This window comes from Pelodiscus sinensis, chromosome 4, assembly GCF_049634645.1.
Source record: "Pelodiscus sinensis isolate JC-2024 chromosome 4, ASM4963464v1, whole genome shotgun sequence".
NCBI classification, from domain to species: Eukaryota; Metazoa; Chordata; order Testudines; family Trionychidae; genus Pelodiscus; species Pelodiscus sinensis.
Window position 1 is genome coordinate 66643597 of NC_134714.1, and position 18516 is coordinate 66662112.

Here is an 18516-nt window from a genome sequence, read left to right on the forward strand (position 1 = left end):
TCAGATGTCAAGATTGCTAATTTGTTGTTTACTGATGTCAGTGTTATGTATGGACCCAGCTATTTCGGTCTAATGTGTGACTCCAGGTTTCTTCCTTTGAGTTGGGGAGGAGGAAGTGTTGTTTGGGTTTTTGGGAAAGTAGCTTGCCCACTTGCTTGGTGCAAATAGATAGATAGAACATCTTGTTGGGAATCAAATAATGACTTGTGTAGCAAGATCTATTTGATTTTCTTAACAACTTGAGTCACCTTTTATGAAAACAATTATTATTTTTACAAAGACATAGGCATTCATGGCACTTCACAGCTCAAAAAAAAGATATATACCTATCCTTAGCAGTTTGCAGTCATAAATATTGAACCTAATTCTTCAGTCCTTATTCATAGGAATAGTGTCACTCTTTTCTGAAAATTTACCAGCTCCTTTAAACAGCTTTTTCTAATATCAAGAAACTGACATCACACTCCTCCTATTGGGGTAGGGCAAAGTGTGTTTAAAACCAGATTAAAAATTCCAGTAGGGTTATATGCTGTTTGTTGCACAGATTAGTTTAATGTATGGCATCAGACTTATCAGGTGATGATGGTGATGAAAGCTCAAACCATGAACAAGATTTTTTTAGAATTATGTACATTATAAAGTAGCACTGAGAAATTCTGTTCTGATTAACTGATAATCACAATTCACATGTGTGCCTGCAAGAGACAGATACATCTTCCACAACTATGCAAGAATTGTAGAGAAGCTCAGCTGAATGCAGCCCAGAAGAGCCATGGGATGTGCCCCTAGGAATCTATGCATGCAGAGGAGTGTAGCACTAGTGAGATTGTAGTAGTTTGGGAATGGTTTTGCAGTGTGACTATTCAGTGCTCAGACCTGAATACCAATCACCCACGTGATCTTTTTAGTGAAGGTATATCTTGGGGGAAATAGTAATGAAAAATATTAGTTCTAATCAGTGGTATGACAGAAGGGTTTGGTTGTGATTACTGGTTAATCAAAACTCAGGATTTGTTATGGGTACTTGCTAATCCATAATACATTGAAGGATGAGAACTGACAAAATTTTAATGTGAGATAAAGTAGGAGAGTAGATAGACTTCTGTTTAAAGCATAACTAGGGGGCTGCACCCCCTGCTTGCTACACTCGCCAACCTCCCCTCCCCCCCCATGGCTTTCGCAGCCAGAGAGCGTGAGCTGCATTCCTCAACCCCCCCCTTTCTCTGGGGGGCAGATGTCTGGCTGGGGGGAGGGTGCAGGAGCAGGTTGGGGATGTAGGGTCTCAGTAGAAGGAGTGAGTGAGTGGGGGCTGGAGGTTCAGGGTCTCACTGGAGGGGATGTGTGAGGGGGCTGGGGATGTGGGGTCTTGGCAGGGTGGTGAGTGAGTAGGCTGGAGGTTCAGGGTCTTGGCTTGGGGGGGTATGAGTGAGGGGATTGGGGTACAGCGTCTCAGTGGAGGGGATGAGTAAGAGGACTGGGGGTTTGGGGTCTCGGCAGGGTGGTAACCGAGGGGAATAGGGACATGTTGGGAGTTTGTGCTCCAGCCTCGTCCCCCCCCCCCCCCAGCTGAGATCCTGCACCCCCCCTCACTCACTGCCCTGCTGAGCAGCAGGAAAAACCTTCTTGAAGCACATCCCTGCACTGCTGTCCCTGCCACCAGGGGAGGGGGAAGAAAAGCAGCAGCTCATGGGGAGCCTTGGGGCTTTCTTTTCCCCCTCCTCACCACAAGAAGCAAGTACTGGTGCTCCAGCCTCCTTCCTCCCCCATGAGATTGAAGCACCAGTGCCGACTTCCTGTGGGGGGGGCGGAGAAAGACTCAAGGCTCCCAGTGTGCTTCCACTCTGCTGTTGCTACATTTTGAAGGCGGAAGTGCCACCTGGCCTTCTGCCTTTGAAATGTACAAGAGCCCCAGTGGGGACTCTTGCACATTTCAAAGTTGGAACAAGGACACTGCACCCCTGCCCCCTCCCATGGAGCTTGAGCTGGGAGGAACTGGCTTTTAAGCCGGCTCCCCCCAGCACCCCTTCCTTTCTCCCCCCTTCCCCTTGCTGCCTCTTTCTGATAGAGGCAGAAAGGGGGGGAAGCAACTAGTTGACTAGTGTGTCGACTATCTGATAAGCTTTTGCTTATCAGATAGTCAACTAATCAATTAGTCGCTTGCATCCCTACCCACGCTCAGGATTTTTCCGTGCTGAGCCCACTGACAGCGTGGGCTGCAGCCTGGCAGGTTTTCCCCTACTCTCTGCAGCTCTCCAAGCTCCCTTAGCTCCCCCAGCAGTGGGGTGCCGCGCACTCCAGCCAGCACTCACTGCTTTGGGCCGTCCCGAACTGAGTTAGGGGTCAGCCTCGCTGCCGCCTCCTCCCCCAGCATCACAGAGTGGAGAAAATATCTCTTTCGCTCGCCTACCCCCCTCCCAGCCTGTTGATGCAGACCTCATGATGTCATTCTGTCGATCCACAGGGAAAAAAATTATATATAGAGAGAGATAGTAGGAGTTAGGAGGTATGGGCTGTATTTCAGGCTCTGCCATATGTAGTCATTTAACCTTTGGAATTCAGTTTCTCCATCTGTAACATGAGGTTAATGCTCTCACATCTAACCTGTGTGTTGTGAGGATTAACTCAGTAATGCTTGTAAAATGTTTGGAGAGCTTTGAATGGAAAACTGTTATGTGCATTGTACTGTTTTGAAGTAGGAGAGGAGTGGTGAATGAGCTGAAAGTACTACTTTCAGTGGAAGTACTACCTTTAGCAGTGTTGTGATGGATTCATCCATATTTTTTTCTTAGAGTTTTGTGAGAAAGGGATTAACTTGGAGCTATGCATATTTGTGTTGTGAGAAGGGGGAAAGCATATCCTGGACAAACTTTTAAAATTACTATTATTTGGTAATCTCAAATTCATGTCTTCTCTTTTTCCCTCCCCTTCTTTCCCCTATTCAGGTAGACAATAGATTTGAGGGCCCAGGGGACACAAGAGAGAAGATTGTGGCTTTTGGCTTTGATTTCTGCTATTGGTCAGTTGATCCTGATGATTCTAAGTATGCATCTCAGGAAGTGGTGAGTAATGTTTCAATTCCTTGTATATGTCCTGTTTTGACCTTTATTATTGTTTGGAGAGGATATATATACTCTCAGTAACCAAGTTTGAGATTCTGGTAATTGATTTATTTTTCCTAGAGCGTCTTTTTTTTCTTATCTTGAGGATGATACGTCAGTACTGTATCCCTGGTGTGGTGATGTCATAATCCTGAATTGAAAATAAAAGTTCTGGAGTACTTTTTGTACTAGTTGAAAGACATCACTTTCACTGTCACCAGCTTTCTGTGATAAGCACTCAATCTGAAAAGGCAAGAAGCCTGACCGACTCCAATTAAGCAATGAAAGATAATTGGAGATCAGATTTTGGAGGGAGAAAATGATGGCACTCTATGTAAATGCTGACCACAATCCCAAACTTAGTCCTCAGAATAGCTCCATGTTTTCACTGAAATTATTAGCAATGAAGTGACATTTTATATGGCAGTATTAAACTTCAGTGTTAAACCCACACTTTTGTAGTCTAAACAATAATAAATTAACTCTGAGCTTTTAACTGAAGAGTCAGAAATCTCTTGTTACCAAGCAGCACTCTTCCTGGTTTGATAGTCCAAGATTTCTTTTTTTAAATACAAAGGGCATAGGGGTATGTATATTTAAAAAAATAAAAACAATGAGGTTCAATTTCTTTTTTTTCAGTAACCCAGAAGTTCTTAAGTATGCTTGTAAAATGACATGTAATTATCGTAGACAGTCCCTACCGTGTGCATTTAGTGTTATCTGCTGACAGAAGTGACTAAATCATGTTTTTATTGCTCTTTGCTGCTGATAGACTTGAAGAACCAACACCTCTAAAAGGTAGTTGTATTTATTTATCTTGTCCATCAGCAGAATTGTTTACTAAATTCCAATCATTATACCTGTGCAGGCCTGTTGAAGACATTGGAATTACACAGGTGTCACTAAGGGCCTTATTAGCCCTTCATAACCTGTTTTATTGGTAGTGATGTGCATAGTACCTAACTGTACTCTGTGTCTATGCTAAATTTGCAAGGTGGCAGTTACAAAAATTATGGATCTCTCAAGGAGAAACCTGATAAAACAGGATGGGAGAAGACTTTTGGGAATTCTTTGCAGCTCCTTGATTGTCTGGGTGAATCTGTGCTGGCTGCAGCTGTAGCCCAAATTAGAGCATTCTGGGGATTGTGCCAACCTTCATCATCTTGCAGTTACCTAAAGATAACTAGAGTGCAATGCCTCTAACACTTCCTATCCACCAGCTGCAATCGTAAAATCGTAGTACTGGAAGGGACTTTGAGAGGTCATTTAATCTAGTCCCCTGCACTTATGGCAGGACTATTCAGACTAGGGGTGAGGAACCTGTGGCCCGAGGGCCAGATGTAGCACACCAAACAATTTAATCTGGCCCTGTGGGTGAGGGGTTGCTGGGGCCACTTCAGAAACTTCCCCCAGCCTTCCATGCAGTGTGGCTGAATACTTCCGGTTCCTCTGCTGCATGTGGGAGAGGCGCACACAGGAGATCTGGTGGGGGGGAGAAACACCACGTGTTGGAGCCCTATGGCGTCTCAGCAGGGTGGCAGTGAAGAAGACGTTGAAGCTGCTTCCCAGGCTCAGGCTGCTGCAGAGGCTACCAGCAAAACTCCTTTTGCCATGAACAGGCATGTGGGACTAGAGAAGAGAAAGGGAGGGAGGGAGGGGATCCATTCCCAGAGTAGGAGGGAAGAGAAGCCCCTCAGCCCCTTCCCTGCATGGGGCACCTTTCAGGAGGAAGGGGAGGACACATCAGGGCCATCTTCTCTTTTCCCCTCCTCCTCCCATAGGCTGGCTGGCTTCTGGCAGACTGGAACCTTAATGGTTAAGGAGGCATGTGGGACTGGAGAGAAGTGGGGGAATGCCTTGCAGGAGTGGGAGGGAAGAGAATCCCCCCAACCCCTTCCTTACATGGGGTGCCTTTAGGGAGGAAAGGGTGGCCACATCTGGGTAAGCCCCAGAGCCCCCTCCCTGCAATAGGCTGGCTGCAGCAAGTAGCAGTGTCTGGTACTCCTAGCTAGTCATACCCTGCCAGCAATGCCTCCTTAACAGTTAAGGAGGCAGGGGACCTGAGGGAAGGGGAGGGGAATCCCTTGCAAGAGTGGGAGGGAAGGGAAGCCCCCCCCCCCCACCTCTTCTCTTCATGGGGTGCCTTTAGGGAGGAAGGGGTGGATACAGCTAGGCAAGTTCCAGAGGCTTTGCTCTGGTTGGGGCATCTGCAAGCTTTTTTTCTATCCTGATAGGAAGTTTTCCCTAATATCCAACCAAACTTCCCTTGCTGCAATTTAAGCTTTTTGTCCTGTCCTCAGTGGTTAAGGAGAACAGTTTATTTCACTCCTCTTTATAACAACCGTTTATGTACTTAAACTATTATCTTGTCCCCTCTGTCATCTCTTCTCCAGACCAAACAAACCCAGTTTTTTTTAAATATTCCTCCAAATGTCATGTTCTAGACCACTAAGCATTTTTGGTGTTCTGTTTGGCACTTTCTCTAATTTTTCCTGAAATATGGTACCCAGAACTGGGCACATTACTCCTGGGGAGACCTGAGTAGTGTGGAAGGATTATTTCTCGTGTCTTGTTTATAACGCCCCTGCTAATACATCTCTGAATGATGTTTGCTTTTTTTTGGCAACAGTGTTACACTGCTGACTTATATTTAGCATCATGATCTCCATATCCCTTTCTACAATACTCCTATCTAGGCAGTCATTTCACATTTGTATGTCTGCAGCTGAAGGTTCCTTCCTGAGTGGAGTACTTTTGTATTTGTTCATATTGGATTTAATTCAGTTTACTTCAGACCATTTCTTCAGTTTGTTCAGATCATTTTGAATATTAATCCTATCCTCCAAAGCACTTGTAACTCCTCACACCTTGGTATCATCCACAAACTATATAAGTGTAATCTCTGTGCCATTATCTAAATCTTTGGGGTTAAGGGTGAGGTAACCGCTGACCACATGCCACTATTTACTAGGGTGTTTGCACTACCAGACCAGTGCAGAAAGGCAGAAATGCACCAGTCACTCTGACACTTAATCTTTTGATGTTTGAATTGAGCATTTGATATAGATAGACAGCAAAAAACCAGAGTCCAGGGATGCCTTTTTACAAGGTCCCTATTCAGAATAGAGCTACACTTTAATTACTGTTAGGGGAAAGGTTTAAATATGAAGAAATTTAGAACCGAGAGTGTGTTGTCATGTTATCTGAGTTATAGTCTCCAAATCCGACCCTGGACCAGAGCAGCTTTATTGTAGTGCTCCTAGTATATTCTCACCTTAGATTCCCAACCCTAATTATATTAGGAACGGTCTGTGGGCTTATTGAGCAAAGAAACTTTGCCCTTACTTGGAAGTGGAAGGAGAGAGATAGTCCATCCAACATGCCTTTTCACAGATGGGGAAATTAAAAGATTGAGTGGCTGGGTGTTGAAGGCAGCCACCATTCTGCTCCTAAAGAAGAGAAAGCCAAGTGAAAGATAACTATTGTAGATCTAATGAAAATAGGGCATTTAGCAGCTGAGAAAGTTTGTAGTCGGTAAAAGTAAAAGGTCTTCAGCACCTGCCCTTTTCTATGAATTGGGTGTTAAGTGAACTTTGCTTCTACTTTAAGACTTAAAATTTAATGAGCTATATCTCAGTGTTGTTGGTTTTCCCCCTTCAAATTGACCTCTAAATGGACCTAAATTGGGCAGGAAGTAGCTTCTTTTCTGTGTGCCATGTTGTGAACACTGAATTCTTTTTCTTCCCATCTTTATAACAATACAGAAAAACTTTTTTTTTTTTTTTTTTTTTTTGCCCAGAACTGTTTTTAGGTGGCTGGCTTTCCAGCTAGGGTACTTTTGCAAAAGGCATTGATAAATACAACCCACTATGTCCTCTTTAGCTCCACTCCATATGAGGAAGGATGAAAGGCTACCATATGAATTGCGCATCAGCTAGGACAATAAAGTACTCTTCGTTCTTGTAAAATAATGTTATAAATGAAGCAGTGTTTAAAATTTACCATCAAGTGACCTTGAGTAGTCACTGAATGTACCTGATGCCCAAAGCTAAATGGATGTTGGGTGCTGCTCATGTACTGGTTACTTGCAAGCCAGTGGAATGTCTGGCATTTAAAAGAACAGCAAGTGTATTCAGCAGCAAGGGAATGCAAGATGAAAGGGTTTAAAGATAGATTGGTGTCCTGAGGGACTTCGGACAGTGAGTATATTTCTGTCACTGATTTCCCCAACGGGTTTAGCATTTTTATAGCACATGTGATATATATTTCATAAGTGGGTGCTGGAGAAACTTGCTTGCTTTTGTAAGTGTCAGACCCCTAATATTGTTTGAATGATGTTCCTTGTATTTAATTCCATGTTTCAGATCAATACTCTATCAATGAGTACAGATTCAGTTTCCTAGCAGCTTCCTTATTTTAGTGATATTATCAGCTACTAAAGGAATTAAGTAACATTGCCCTACAGTAAAGCTTTCTTTTATAAGCTTCTCTGCAATCACTGTATTTCCTTACAGTGAAGTCTTATTGTGCCAACAGTTATCACCAGGGCTCGGTTTATTAGCTGAAGGATGAAATACTCTACCTTCTGGCTTCTTCCTTGAGAATACTGTCTCCTAAAAAAGTTATGTCCTTTCCTGTCTTCTGGATAAGATGTCAAAACAAGTTCCTAACAGCTTCTAGTTATTATTGAGATCCCATGGCAGTGACAAGAATAGGGGTATACATCCATGTATCTAGGCAAAATTACAACTCTGACAATTGTAATCTTCCTTTGTAAATTTCTCCTGCAGTTACTCCTGGATGTAAACGTTCATTTCAGATCTTGTTGTATTAAACAGTTGCTGTGCTGTGCTCCAGAGATGGCTGTGCTTCATAATATTACCATACATTTCTGTATCGCTCACTTATCTCCCAGATGCCTTTGAGAAGTTTAAGGCAGTGGTCTCAAACTCCCATCTGTGGGACGTCTATAGCCCCAGTACTTCTCCAATCCAGCCCACAAAATATTTTGCAGCTACTGTTGGGCAACCCTAACCAGCATGTGCCAAAATATAGCCCTACATTTGTAAAGCAGCTATGACAGAATTGTGTTAACTAACTTTCATTAGTAAAATTTGCTGCTATTAAAAATGTTTGCCTCGTTCTGGTAATTCACAAAAACATACACATGAAACACCTAGTACTGACTTAGCTTGTCAGTTAGGACAATAACGAAAACACTGCACTTAAAAAAACAAAGGAATGTTTAATTTTCAATGTCACACAAAATTTTATTTGACAACTTCTTGTGAAAAAGGATGGTAGGGAAAAAAAGGATATTGAAAATCATCTATTGATTGGAGTTCCTTATTGATGGCTTTTATTTTTAAATTGTCCATTGAGGTTTGAAAGTCTCAGAGAAGTAGCCATGTTAGTCTGTAACTTAAAAAAAAAAAAAAAAGAGTAGTCCTATAGCACTTTAGAGACTAAGAAAAAAAGATATACAATATCACCAGTTTTCGTCCCTCATCTGAAGAAGTAGGTTGTGCCCACGAAAGCTCATGATACTATATATATATTTTTGTTAGTCTCTAAGGTGCTACAGACCACTCATTGAGGTTTGTTTCATTTTGCACCCTAAGGATAACAATGGTCATTACTGAAAACAGGCACATAGTGACTCAACGGAGATTATATATAAAAACAAATCATATGAACATTTGTGAAAGTTAGTTTTTGAGCTATTACCCTCCTCATTCTGTTTTTAAATGGTTGTATTACTTGTGACCAAACCTTCATGTGCCCAAAAATCCTGGCCTGATTTTGTGTCCTAATTCCAGCTAAGCAAGTGGTGGGGGCCGGAGGGAAGATCCTTCTGCCCCCTTCCCTCCAACGCATAATTGAAGCCCAAACAGAAGAGATGCTGTTTGCCTCACAGACTATCCTATTTGAAGCAGTGTATAAGGCCTTCATTGATGTTGCAGGATCTTAATTTTACTCTGATACGGTTTAGATATAACTTGCATATAGAAAGAATTTAGAAAGTAACGATGATATTTGGAAAAAACACTAATTTGGTTAAAAAAAATTCTACTCTTAGTCATAGGTCACTAGTTAAGGTTGGTTATTTTGTTTTGGTTTTTCTTTCTTTTTCTCTCTAAACCATGTGTTCTCATACTTTTTCTTTGAGCCTCTCCCCCCCAGCATACTATAAAAACTCCCTGTTTTTCTGCATATCCAGCAGATTAAAAGCCAGAGCCAGCATTAGGGGATACCAAGCAGGACAGATTCCTGAGGTCCACATCACAGGGGGCTCTGCAAAGTAAAGTTGGCTTCATTCTCATGTGGCAGGGTTCAGTCTTCAGCATCAGGCCTTGGCAGTGGGGCTCAGACTCCAGCTTTCTTCCCTGGGTGGGCTGCAGTGACTCTAACTCAGGATTGGGCAAAATATGGCCTGTGGGCTGGATCCAGCCTATCAAGCTGCTGGATCCAATCCATGGATGCGACAGGGAGCCTCAGTCAGACTCCCTGCTTGCCTCCCACACACTGCTGAGAAAAGCAGTTGCTGCAGGGCCCTGTTTGAACAGCTGTGAGCCCGGGGTAGGGGGCAGAGACTTCATGCACTGCCCTTGCCCCAGCACAATCCCATTGGCCGGTTTTTGGCCTGTGGTAGCTACCTGTTGTCACCCTTGCTGCCCCTCCCCTCAGGCTTGTAGCTATTCAATGACACATGGCTCCTGCAATCAGTACTGGGGGTGGGGCAGGCAGGGAGTCTACCCGAGAAGGCAGCTGTCTGAGAGTCAAGCAGATAAGTCTCCCGGCCAGAGTCTGCCTCTGCCCGCACCATATAACCCAATCTCTCTGCACTCTCCTGTACCTATATCTCCTCACAGACCCTGCATCCCAATCCCATGCCCCAAGTCACAACCCAAACCCCTGTGCCCCCTCTTGCATCCTAGTACCCTGCCCCAGGTCACAACCCCCTCCTTCCCTAGGTCACAACCCAAACCCATGCACCCCAGTTCCCTGCTCCAGGTCACAACAGCCTTCTTCACCCAAACTCCCTCCCAGACCCCACACCCTCTCCTGCGCTTCAAACCCTTATCCCTTCTCCTTTCTGCACCCAGCCTCCATTCCAGACCATGTACCTCCTCCATTAATATGATGGAAGAGTGTGACTCTTGACCACTTTCCAAATTCTTGGAGTGGCCCCCATCAAAAATCATTACCCACCCCTGCTGTAACACCAACACTGCTCTGATTATATATTGGCAGACCCCCATGAAACCTGCTTACGGCCCCACAGGGAGCCTTGAATCCCTGGAGGAGAACCACTACTTTAGAAGAGCTTTTAAATTCTTCAGTTTTGGGAAGTGGGGAGGGGGAGACAGGAAAGAGCAGACTGTGGGTGTAAATGGCATTTTCTCATGAAATATTTGCAAAGCAGTGAGCATTCTATCCTTGGCATAGTTTTGGTTGGGAGAAACAGAAGTGAAAAGGAGAACATGCTATAAGAAAAAGGCTTTTTGTGCAATAATTGGATCAGTATGTAATGAATTGCATTGGAAGGAGGTAAATCACCACTATGAGCATTTTAATTCTGTCCTGTCTCCTCTGCCAGCAACACAGCTGCTGCATTCAATAGTCATTTAAATGGCTTGGATTATAGAGGAATAAGGTCAGTCTTCTGGCTATATCATGCTTTCTTCCTTTTCCATAAAATTTAAGTGGGAATCTTAATGAATAATCTTGAGATTCAAAGATGATTACATGAAGGACAAAAAAAACCCAACCCTTTGTAATTTTAGTAGCAGGGTGACAGCATTTAGAGATTATGAGAAAAGGAAGAAATACAAACAGAAAAACATGAGTTGCAAACAATTAGTTTATGAAGCTATTAAAGGAGGAAACAATTGCACACTTCATTGTAAGTTTGTATACAAATATAAATGAAAATGCATGCATTTCAAAATATGAAATATATGAAAAGGGGAAATGGGGGTATAGAGTGTAAAAGGGGGAACAAATATCAATTATATGAATATTTAGAAAAAACTGTCTTACTGCTGCAATATTTGCACATAAACACAAATATTCACAGACACTGACTACTGATTATTGGATGCATAGATTAAGCCAGATGCTACCTAGGAGAAAATACCAATGGAGTTTTTCCTGCTGCTTCCAAGGCTAGGCAAATCACTTTACCTCCCTATACCTCTGCTTCTTATCTGAAAAACATTGACAAACACTTATACAGCCGGTCCCCAAGTTACGAACGAGTTACGGACCAAACACTTGGCCGTAACTCGAAATGTCATAAGTCGGACCACACTGAGTTACGTTGTGACTGCGCTGTTCGTAAGCGTGGGTCACGTTTGTAACTCGGGGGCTGCCTTTACGACCGCTTAATGGGAGGTTTGGTCATAAATGCAAACGGTCGTAAATCGACTGTTCATAACTCGGGGACCGGCTGTATGCTTGATGTTGTAAAGATTAATTAGTTAATATTTGTAGAACACTTTGAACCTGTGAAGCATTATGGGTGCTATTTATTAGTAGTAGTACCTTAACAAATCCACAACCATGAAAAATGCATCATGGACTCTAAAATCTGTTCTACCCCTGTGAAATCTGGCCTTCTGTGTGCTTTTACCCTATACTATCTACAGTTCATGGGGGAGACCAGCTTTTCTCAGTTTCGGGGTTGTGACCCAAAAGGAAGTGGCAGAGGATCCCAAGGTTATTTTAGGGGGAGAGCCCCTAAAATACTTCAGAGAGAAGTAAGAGCTGTGGCTGTTGGCCAGATGCCCAGTTCAGAAAGCAGCACCATGCCAGTAGCAGTGCAGATATCTTACCTGTGCCATCCTTATGTCTGCACTGGTGATGTCTCTGCCTTGAGAGCTGGGCTCTTCTCCAGCAGCTGTTGTTCTGTGGCCACTCAGCTGTCAGCAGCAGTGCATTGTTTGTCCATTAGAAGTAGATGCAAAATAGAACAAGCCCCCTGAAACTTAATTTCTGCAGCCTGACCAACTTCATCTGAGTAGGTCAGTGGAAAAACTGTAGAAACTTGCTCCCTACATTGCAGAAACTTATAACTAGGTATTTGGCTGCTTCACCTAAAGTTATATTACAGAATTTATACATGATGCAAGACAGGTTATAGGAAGTACCTTACTGTAAAAATCTAGAAGAGATTCCTCATCCCAAAATTGTGTCTGTGATCTGTTCCTTGTAACCATATGGCAGAGCATGTTGTTAATCCACTGCCTTACCATGGTGGAAGTTCTACTGACATATTGTGATCCATGTGGCTTATTAATTCTATCCAGACAGAAGTGAGGCGAGAGTATCTATCTACACAGAGGAATCGAGCGAGCCAGTATAGGAGATTGCAGAGGAAAATCCAAGTTTGGGGAAAGTTGTGTGTGAGGAAATTTTGAATTGCCAATTAAGCTAAACTCCAGAGAGATGTGCTTGTCGCTGACTGCAGGGCTTTGCAACCTATTGAGGTGTGGGTAGAAAGTAACCTATTCAGAATGACCAGCCTTGATTAGTGATTTCTCTTCAAAATAGCTTCTTGAATTCTACCTACTTCTTGCTCAGTTTTTATTTATAATTACAATTTGGAGGTGAAGCCAACAGAACCAGTTGAAGGCAAGTCTGTTGCTGTTTCAAACATGAGAAGCCTAAGCTATGGGAGAGTGAAAGGTAGCACCCAGGCATTTGTTAGTATGCAGACCAGGGAGAAAGCACTGTGGCTCTTCCAAAACAAATGGAAAGCTGGGTGAGAAGAACAGGGTGGCAGAAATAATATAAAGGTAGCTAATTGCTGAGCTCTCTCCCAGTTTTGCAGAGATTAGGACACTTACCAGCATTACCTCCACTTTTTCTGCGGCAGCCCTTTGATCTGGTGCCAGGAGGGAACCCTGGTAATCCCTTCCCTTACGCAAATTTAAAACAAATACAAAACTATAAACAGCTTTGAGATATTCAACCAAGCACATCACCTGCCTAATACTGAAGTGTTCATGTCTGCCAATGGGTGCATAAAATGAGAAAGACCAGAGGGAATTGTAAGATTTTTTTTTTTTTATTGCATGTTGTTTTGTGCATTGGAATGATCTATAAGGTGACAATTAGAGATGTTTCATAGTAGCCATGAATATTTCAATGTCTTGAAAGTAAAAATGAAAACTTTGCATTGGTGACCCTGCTTGTTCAGTGGTGCACTTTCTGAAGTTGTTATGACGCGTCTGACTAATTTAAAGGGTGAGCTTTTAAATTTGCAGGTAGGGGAAGTTTGTTTGTTTTAGTGGTCTCAACCATATAGATTGCACTCTTTTCCTTGAGATCTTTCAAGCTTGGACTTCATGTCTAGACAAGTAAGATTTTTGCTTCTTTCATCTTTGCTCCTTAATTAATGAGGTACAGGCAGTCCCCGGGTTACGTACAAGATAGGGACTGTAGGTTTGTTCTTAAGTTGAATCTGTATGTAAGTCAGAACTGGCGTCCAGATTCAGCTGCTGCTGAAACTGACCAGCGGCTGACTACAGGAAGCCCGAGGCAGAGTTGCTCTGCCCCGGGCTTCCTGGAATCAGCCTCTGATCAGTTTCAACAGACTGAATCTGGACGCCAGTTCCGATTTACATACAGATTCAACTTAAGAACCCCCGGTGTCCCCAAGTCAGCTGCTGCTGAAACTGATCAGTGGCTGATTCCAGGAAGCCCGGGGCAGAGCAACTCTGCCTCGGGCTTCCTGTAGTCAGCACTGGTCAGTTTAAGCAGCGGCTGACTTGGGGATGCCTGGGGCAGAGCAGCTGGGGTGCTGCTGGGTTGCTCCAGTAGCGCTGCTCCTCGGCGCTACTGGACCAATCCACCAGCACCCCAGCTGCTCTGCCCCAGGCGTCCTGATTCAGCCGCTGAATCAGGACGCCTGGGGCAGAGCAGCTGGGGTGCTGCCGGGTTGGTCCAGTAGCGCCCAGAGTGGCGCTGCGGGACCAACCGGCAGCGCCCCAGCTGCTCTACCACAGGCGTCCGGAGAAAAGCCTGGACTGCTGGGTGGGGGGGGGCGTACTAGCTGCGCTCCCCCCCCCCCAGCAGACCAGGGAGACACGGGCGGGGGACCGAGACGCACCGCGGTCCCACCGCCCGGGTCCTCTGCGGCTTTGCTCCGCGTCTCCCTGGTCTGCTGGAGACCAGCAGACCAGGGAGACGGGGAGCAAAGCGGAGCAAAGCCTCTGAGGACGCCGGCAGCGGGACAGCCATGGCGTGTCTGGGCTGTCCGCTGCCCGCGTGCTCCCCGGCTTTGCTCCCTGTCTCCCTGGTCTGGGGAGACGTGGAGCAAAGCCGTGGAGCAAAGCCGCGGAGCACGCGGGCAGCGGACAGCCCAGATGCGCCACGGCTGTCCCGCTGCCGGCATCCTCAGAGGCTTTGCTTCCCGTCTCCCTGGTCTGCTGGAGACCAGCAGACCAGGGAGACAGGCAGCAAACCCCGTTCGTAACTGCGGATCCGACGTAAGTCGGATCCGCGTAACTCGGGGATTGCCTGTACTTGCTTCCCTGAGGTAATGATGCCTGAAGGATAGAATAGTATTGGATGAGAAGATCCTCCAGTTTGCAGACTGAAAGGGTTGACATGGTTCCCCGCAGTAGTCCTAGGTCCCCTATGTTCTCCCTTTACATGACTTAACTGTAACCCACTCTTGATCTTCTACAGGGCATTTTTAGAGGGATACACATGGAATGGAAAGTCATCTCTCTCCACAGTGCTTCTAAATCTTTGCCTAGCCAAGAAGCACTTGTCCTGTGGTCACATTTAACCCAGAATCATTCTTTTCCCCACCCTGTAGTGGTATATGGCTCTAATAACTGAACCATGAGACATTCCTTCTGGCAGTAAGATTTGTTGAGACAAATCACATTGAACTTCCAATATATATCACCAAGTCCCCCAAATACCTGCCTATGGTAGTTACTGGTTACTATTTAAAAAAATATAAAGTACTAGTTTGAATATAGAGTTAACTGCATGAGCCTTTTAGGCTTTTGGAGATGCATTGCTGTGGGACTGGCAAAGTCTACATGTAAAATTTTCTGGTTTTTTGTTTTTTTTGTTTTTGTTTTCTGGGGATGGGCGGGGAGAAGGGAGACAGCTGGCTTATGAAAGATCCTGTTGGATGGGGCAATGTTAGTACTGAATAATGGAATACATTTGTTGTAACAGCTGCAGTCTAGTTCAACACAGCCATTTGTTCAAGTCTGAAAATGTGTTGTGTTTCTGGCATGTTGCAGACATGGGATTGGACTTGAATAAATAATCACAACTGTAAAAACCCAGATGTTGTTGCAGATATTGTATGATTGCTTATCGAAGTGTTAGGTACAAACAGCAAATATTCAAATATATTTTTAAAGAAAACCAAAACTCACTTTTATAGCTACTTGCACTTATTTTTTTCAGTATCTATTTTTCTGCATGCCTTATCTTTGACTAAAATTGTTTTCTCTCTCACTGAAATGTGTGCGTGCCCTTGAAGACTGAGTGAATTATCTTTTTGGCTGTGAGGCCTTATATTGTTCCACAGTGTTTCTGATTCAACACAAGTTTACTCAGGAAAGCTCATTCATGAAAAGTAAAATTGACTTCTCTATTTAGCTGTCTCTTTTTTGTGAATCTTGATTCTGTTTGTGATGCCTCTGAATAGCATGGAAAGGATGAGTGAAGATTATAAAATTCATGAATTGTCCAATTGCACTGGAGAGACTAACTGTGTGGACTAGCATTTTATAACAAATTGTGAATATAATTTTTCCTAATAAATAGATATTTTTCTAAATTTGCTTTCTATTATGGAAAGCTTTCACTGTTTAATATTGGAAATATTCATTATTTGTGCTAATAAATTCATGGAGTCTAAGATTAGTAAGCACCCTGGTGATAATCTAGTTTGTCCTCTTGCATAGCACCAACCATCAAATGTCTTTGTAATGATTTCTATTTGAATATAATGTATCTTTTAGAAAAACATCCAATATTGATTTAAAAATTGCCAGGAGGATGGAGGATATGCCATACAATTTTTCCAGTGTTTAATTACCTGTACTGTTAAAAATGTATACCATATTCCCCGTCTGAACTTCTCTTACTTAAATTCATAGCCATGAAATTTTGCCTGTTGATTTATCAGCCCATTATCAAATGTTCGTTTCTCAAGTAGGTACTTATAGACTGTGATCAAGTCAGCCCTTGTCTTTCTCATCCATAAGCTAAACAGATTGAACTCCTTGAATGTCTCACTATGTGGCTTGTTTGCCAATCCTTTAATTATTCTCCTGACTCTTATCTGAACCTCCCCTCACTCCAAATCAGCTTTCTTGAAATATGTCCACACAAGCTGGACATGGGACTCTAGCTGTGGTTTCACCAGAAATAAACAAGATTCAAAAATCTGATGCAGTAATGCACTCTATTCACCAGTCTAAAATGTAGAACATACTGCTTTACTTAGGTAAGTTTCTCTGCATGCTCACACATCTCTCTCATATACAGTTCAATAATTAAAGAGGAATCATTATTTTGGAATGTACTTTATAATCCTGCAGTGACGTGGCACTCCATGTTCTTTATGGAAATATGCTTATGAATGTGACATAACTAGAAAATGCTTTATATAAAATACTACTTATAAGGTATCACTGGAAAAGTTATAATCGGTTGAACATCTTGTATTCTATTTGTGTGCATGTATTATTTCTGTATTTGAAGTTAGAAATATAAAGCATTAACCTGGGTTACTGATATGGACATGATATGTGAGGGCCATTAAGGGTATTTCAGAAACTTGATGGTTCAATGATCTGTAAATAGAGTTATTTTCCCCATGGGCCAACCCATAAGGGGGAAGGACGGGACTCAGTTCCCACAAGTACATGTGTTTAGGTCATCTGATATGGGAGTCCATCAATTTAGCATTTTTCCACATGAGGGGAGGATGGGAGGTTTGCTAACAAACAAAGCTTTCCCACCTCCTGGACAATCTATGTAACAGGGGAGCCCCTAGAGATGGGGCAGCCAGTCCTGAGAACACCTCTGTTTACCATCTCAGATATCTGCTGAAAAATACTGAAACTGAACATTAAGAAGAATTTGGCCCAGACAGGAGGCTTCCCAGTCTATAAAAGAAGATGATTAGAACTATTGGTAGGATAAGGTATTACATGTAACAAGCTTCTTAGTGTATTAAGCATAGCTGGAGTGCCTTTATTTTGCTTAGTAACTTTGTTCTGCGTGCTATTACTGTACTTGTAACCATTAAACCCTACTTTTTATATTTACTAAAATCACTTTTATTTAATAATAAACCCAGTGTAAATAATTGTTACTGAGAGGGGAGAAGGGGATGCAGCTGTGCATACCTCTCTTTACATAAGAAAGAGGGTGAAAAACATGAGCTTACCCTGTGTAAAAATTTTTGCAGAGTAAAATGGATTTATCTGGAGTTCTGGTCCCACTGGGGCGGAGTACCGGGATTCTGAAGCTAGTCCCATTGGCTGAGCTTTCCAAGAGGTAATCTGATCTCAGTATCTGTATTGCACTGCTGAGGTCTGTGACCCCATCTCTCCGTCAGCGCTAGAGGAGGCTGGAGGGCCTAGCTCAGCAAGACAGAGTAAAGGGGCACCCAAGAAGGTTGATTCAGTGGTATTTCAGCACATCAAATGACAGTCACCTGGGAAATTCTGTGACCGAATCCATCACACATTGTGGTTGATTTTATTGTACTTCTTAGATGTGGGACAGTAGCTATCAAAGAATAGGGAAAATCTTTCTTGCCCCTTTGTGTAAGATCTCTGCAGAGAGATGTCTTGCCTTGTAGTCTAAAAGTTGAGATGTGAATTCATTTTGATCTGTGTTCCAAGGGAATTCTCAGATCAAAGGTTCTCCAATGGAAATTGGACAGGGCTCCACAGGGATGGGGCTCACTGGTCCCAATGCTGCTCTGTCTGTTTGTGGCTCTCCAGGGATGGGCTCACCAGTCTGATGGTGGGGCTCCCCTCTGCTGGGCTCCCTGACTGGCTCAGATTCCCAGGCACTGGGGCTCTCTGGTCCAGCAACATCTGTTTATGCTATCCTTATTCCTTCTAGGCATCTCCTTACTGTGTTTCTGTCTAAGTTTTTGTCTTTCTCAGTATTTGCATCTCCCAGCCTCAATTAAGATTACAAATGTTAGTGATGGAAAGACCTTATAAATCAGAGTCAAGCCCCCTACAAGTCTTGTTTTCTTGTCTTTTGGGAAATTATATATTGCATTCTCATTTAAAATGAATATTTTAAAAGGAACTGCTGCCCACCCTTCCTCAACTTTTTATTATTAGCCATGTGTTTGTTTTTGGAATATGACAGAAAATGAAGATGTGTTCAACAGGTTACTGTAGTGTTT

At 43.3% G+C, this 18516-nt stretch overlaps 1 protein-coding gene across 2 annotated transcripts in view; it reads left to right on the forward strand.

Annotated features, from left to right (window-relative positions):
• Positions 1 to 18516, forward strand: part of STARD9 (StAR related lipid transfer domain containing 9) — a 130723-nt gene that overhangs the window by 9292 nt on the left and 102915 nt on the right. For both annotated transcript variants that reach the window (XM_006135403.4, XM_075927239.1), the window contains exon 3: positions 2943 to 3059. In XM_006135403.4, the coding sequence (XP_006135465.2) occupies positions 2943 to 3059 (117 nt within the window). The remainder of the gene's footprint in view (positions 1 to 2942; positions 3060 to 18516) is intronic.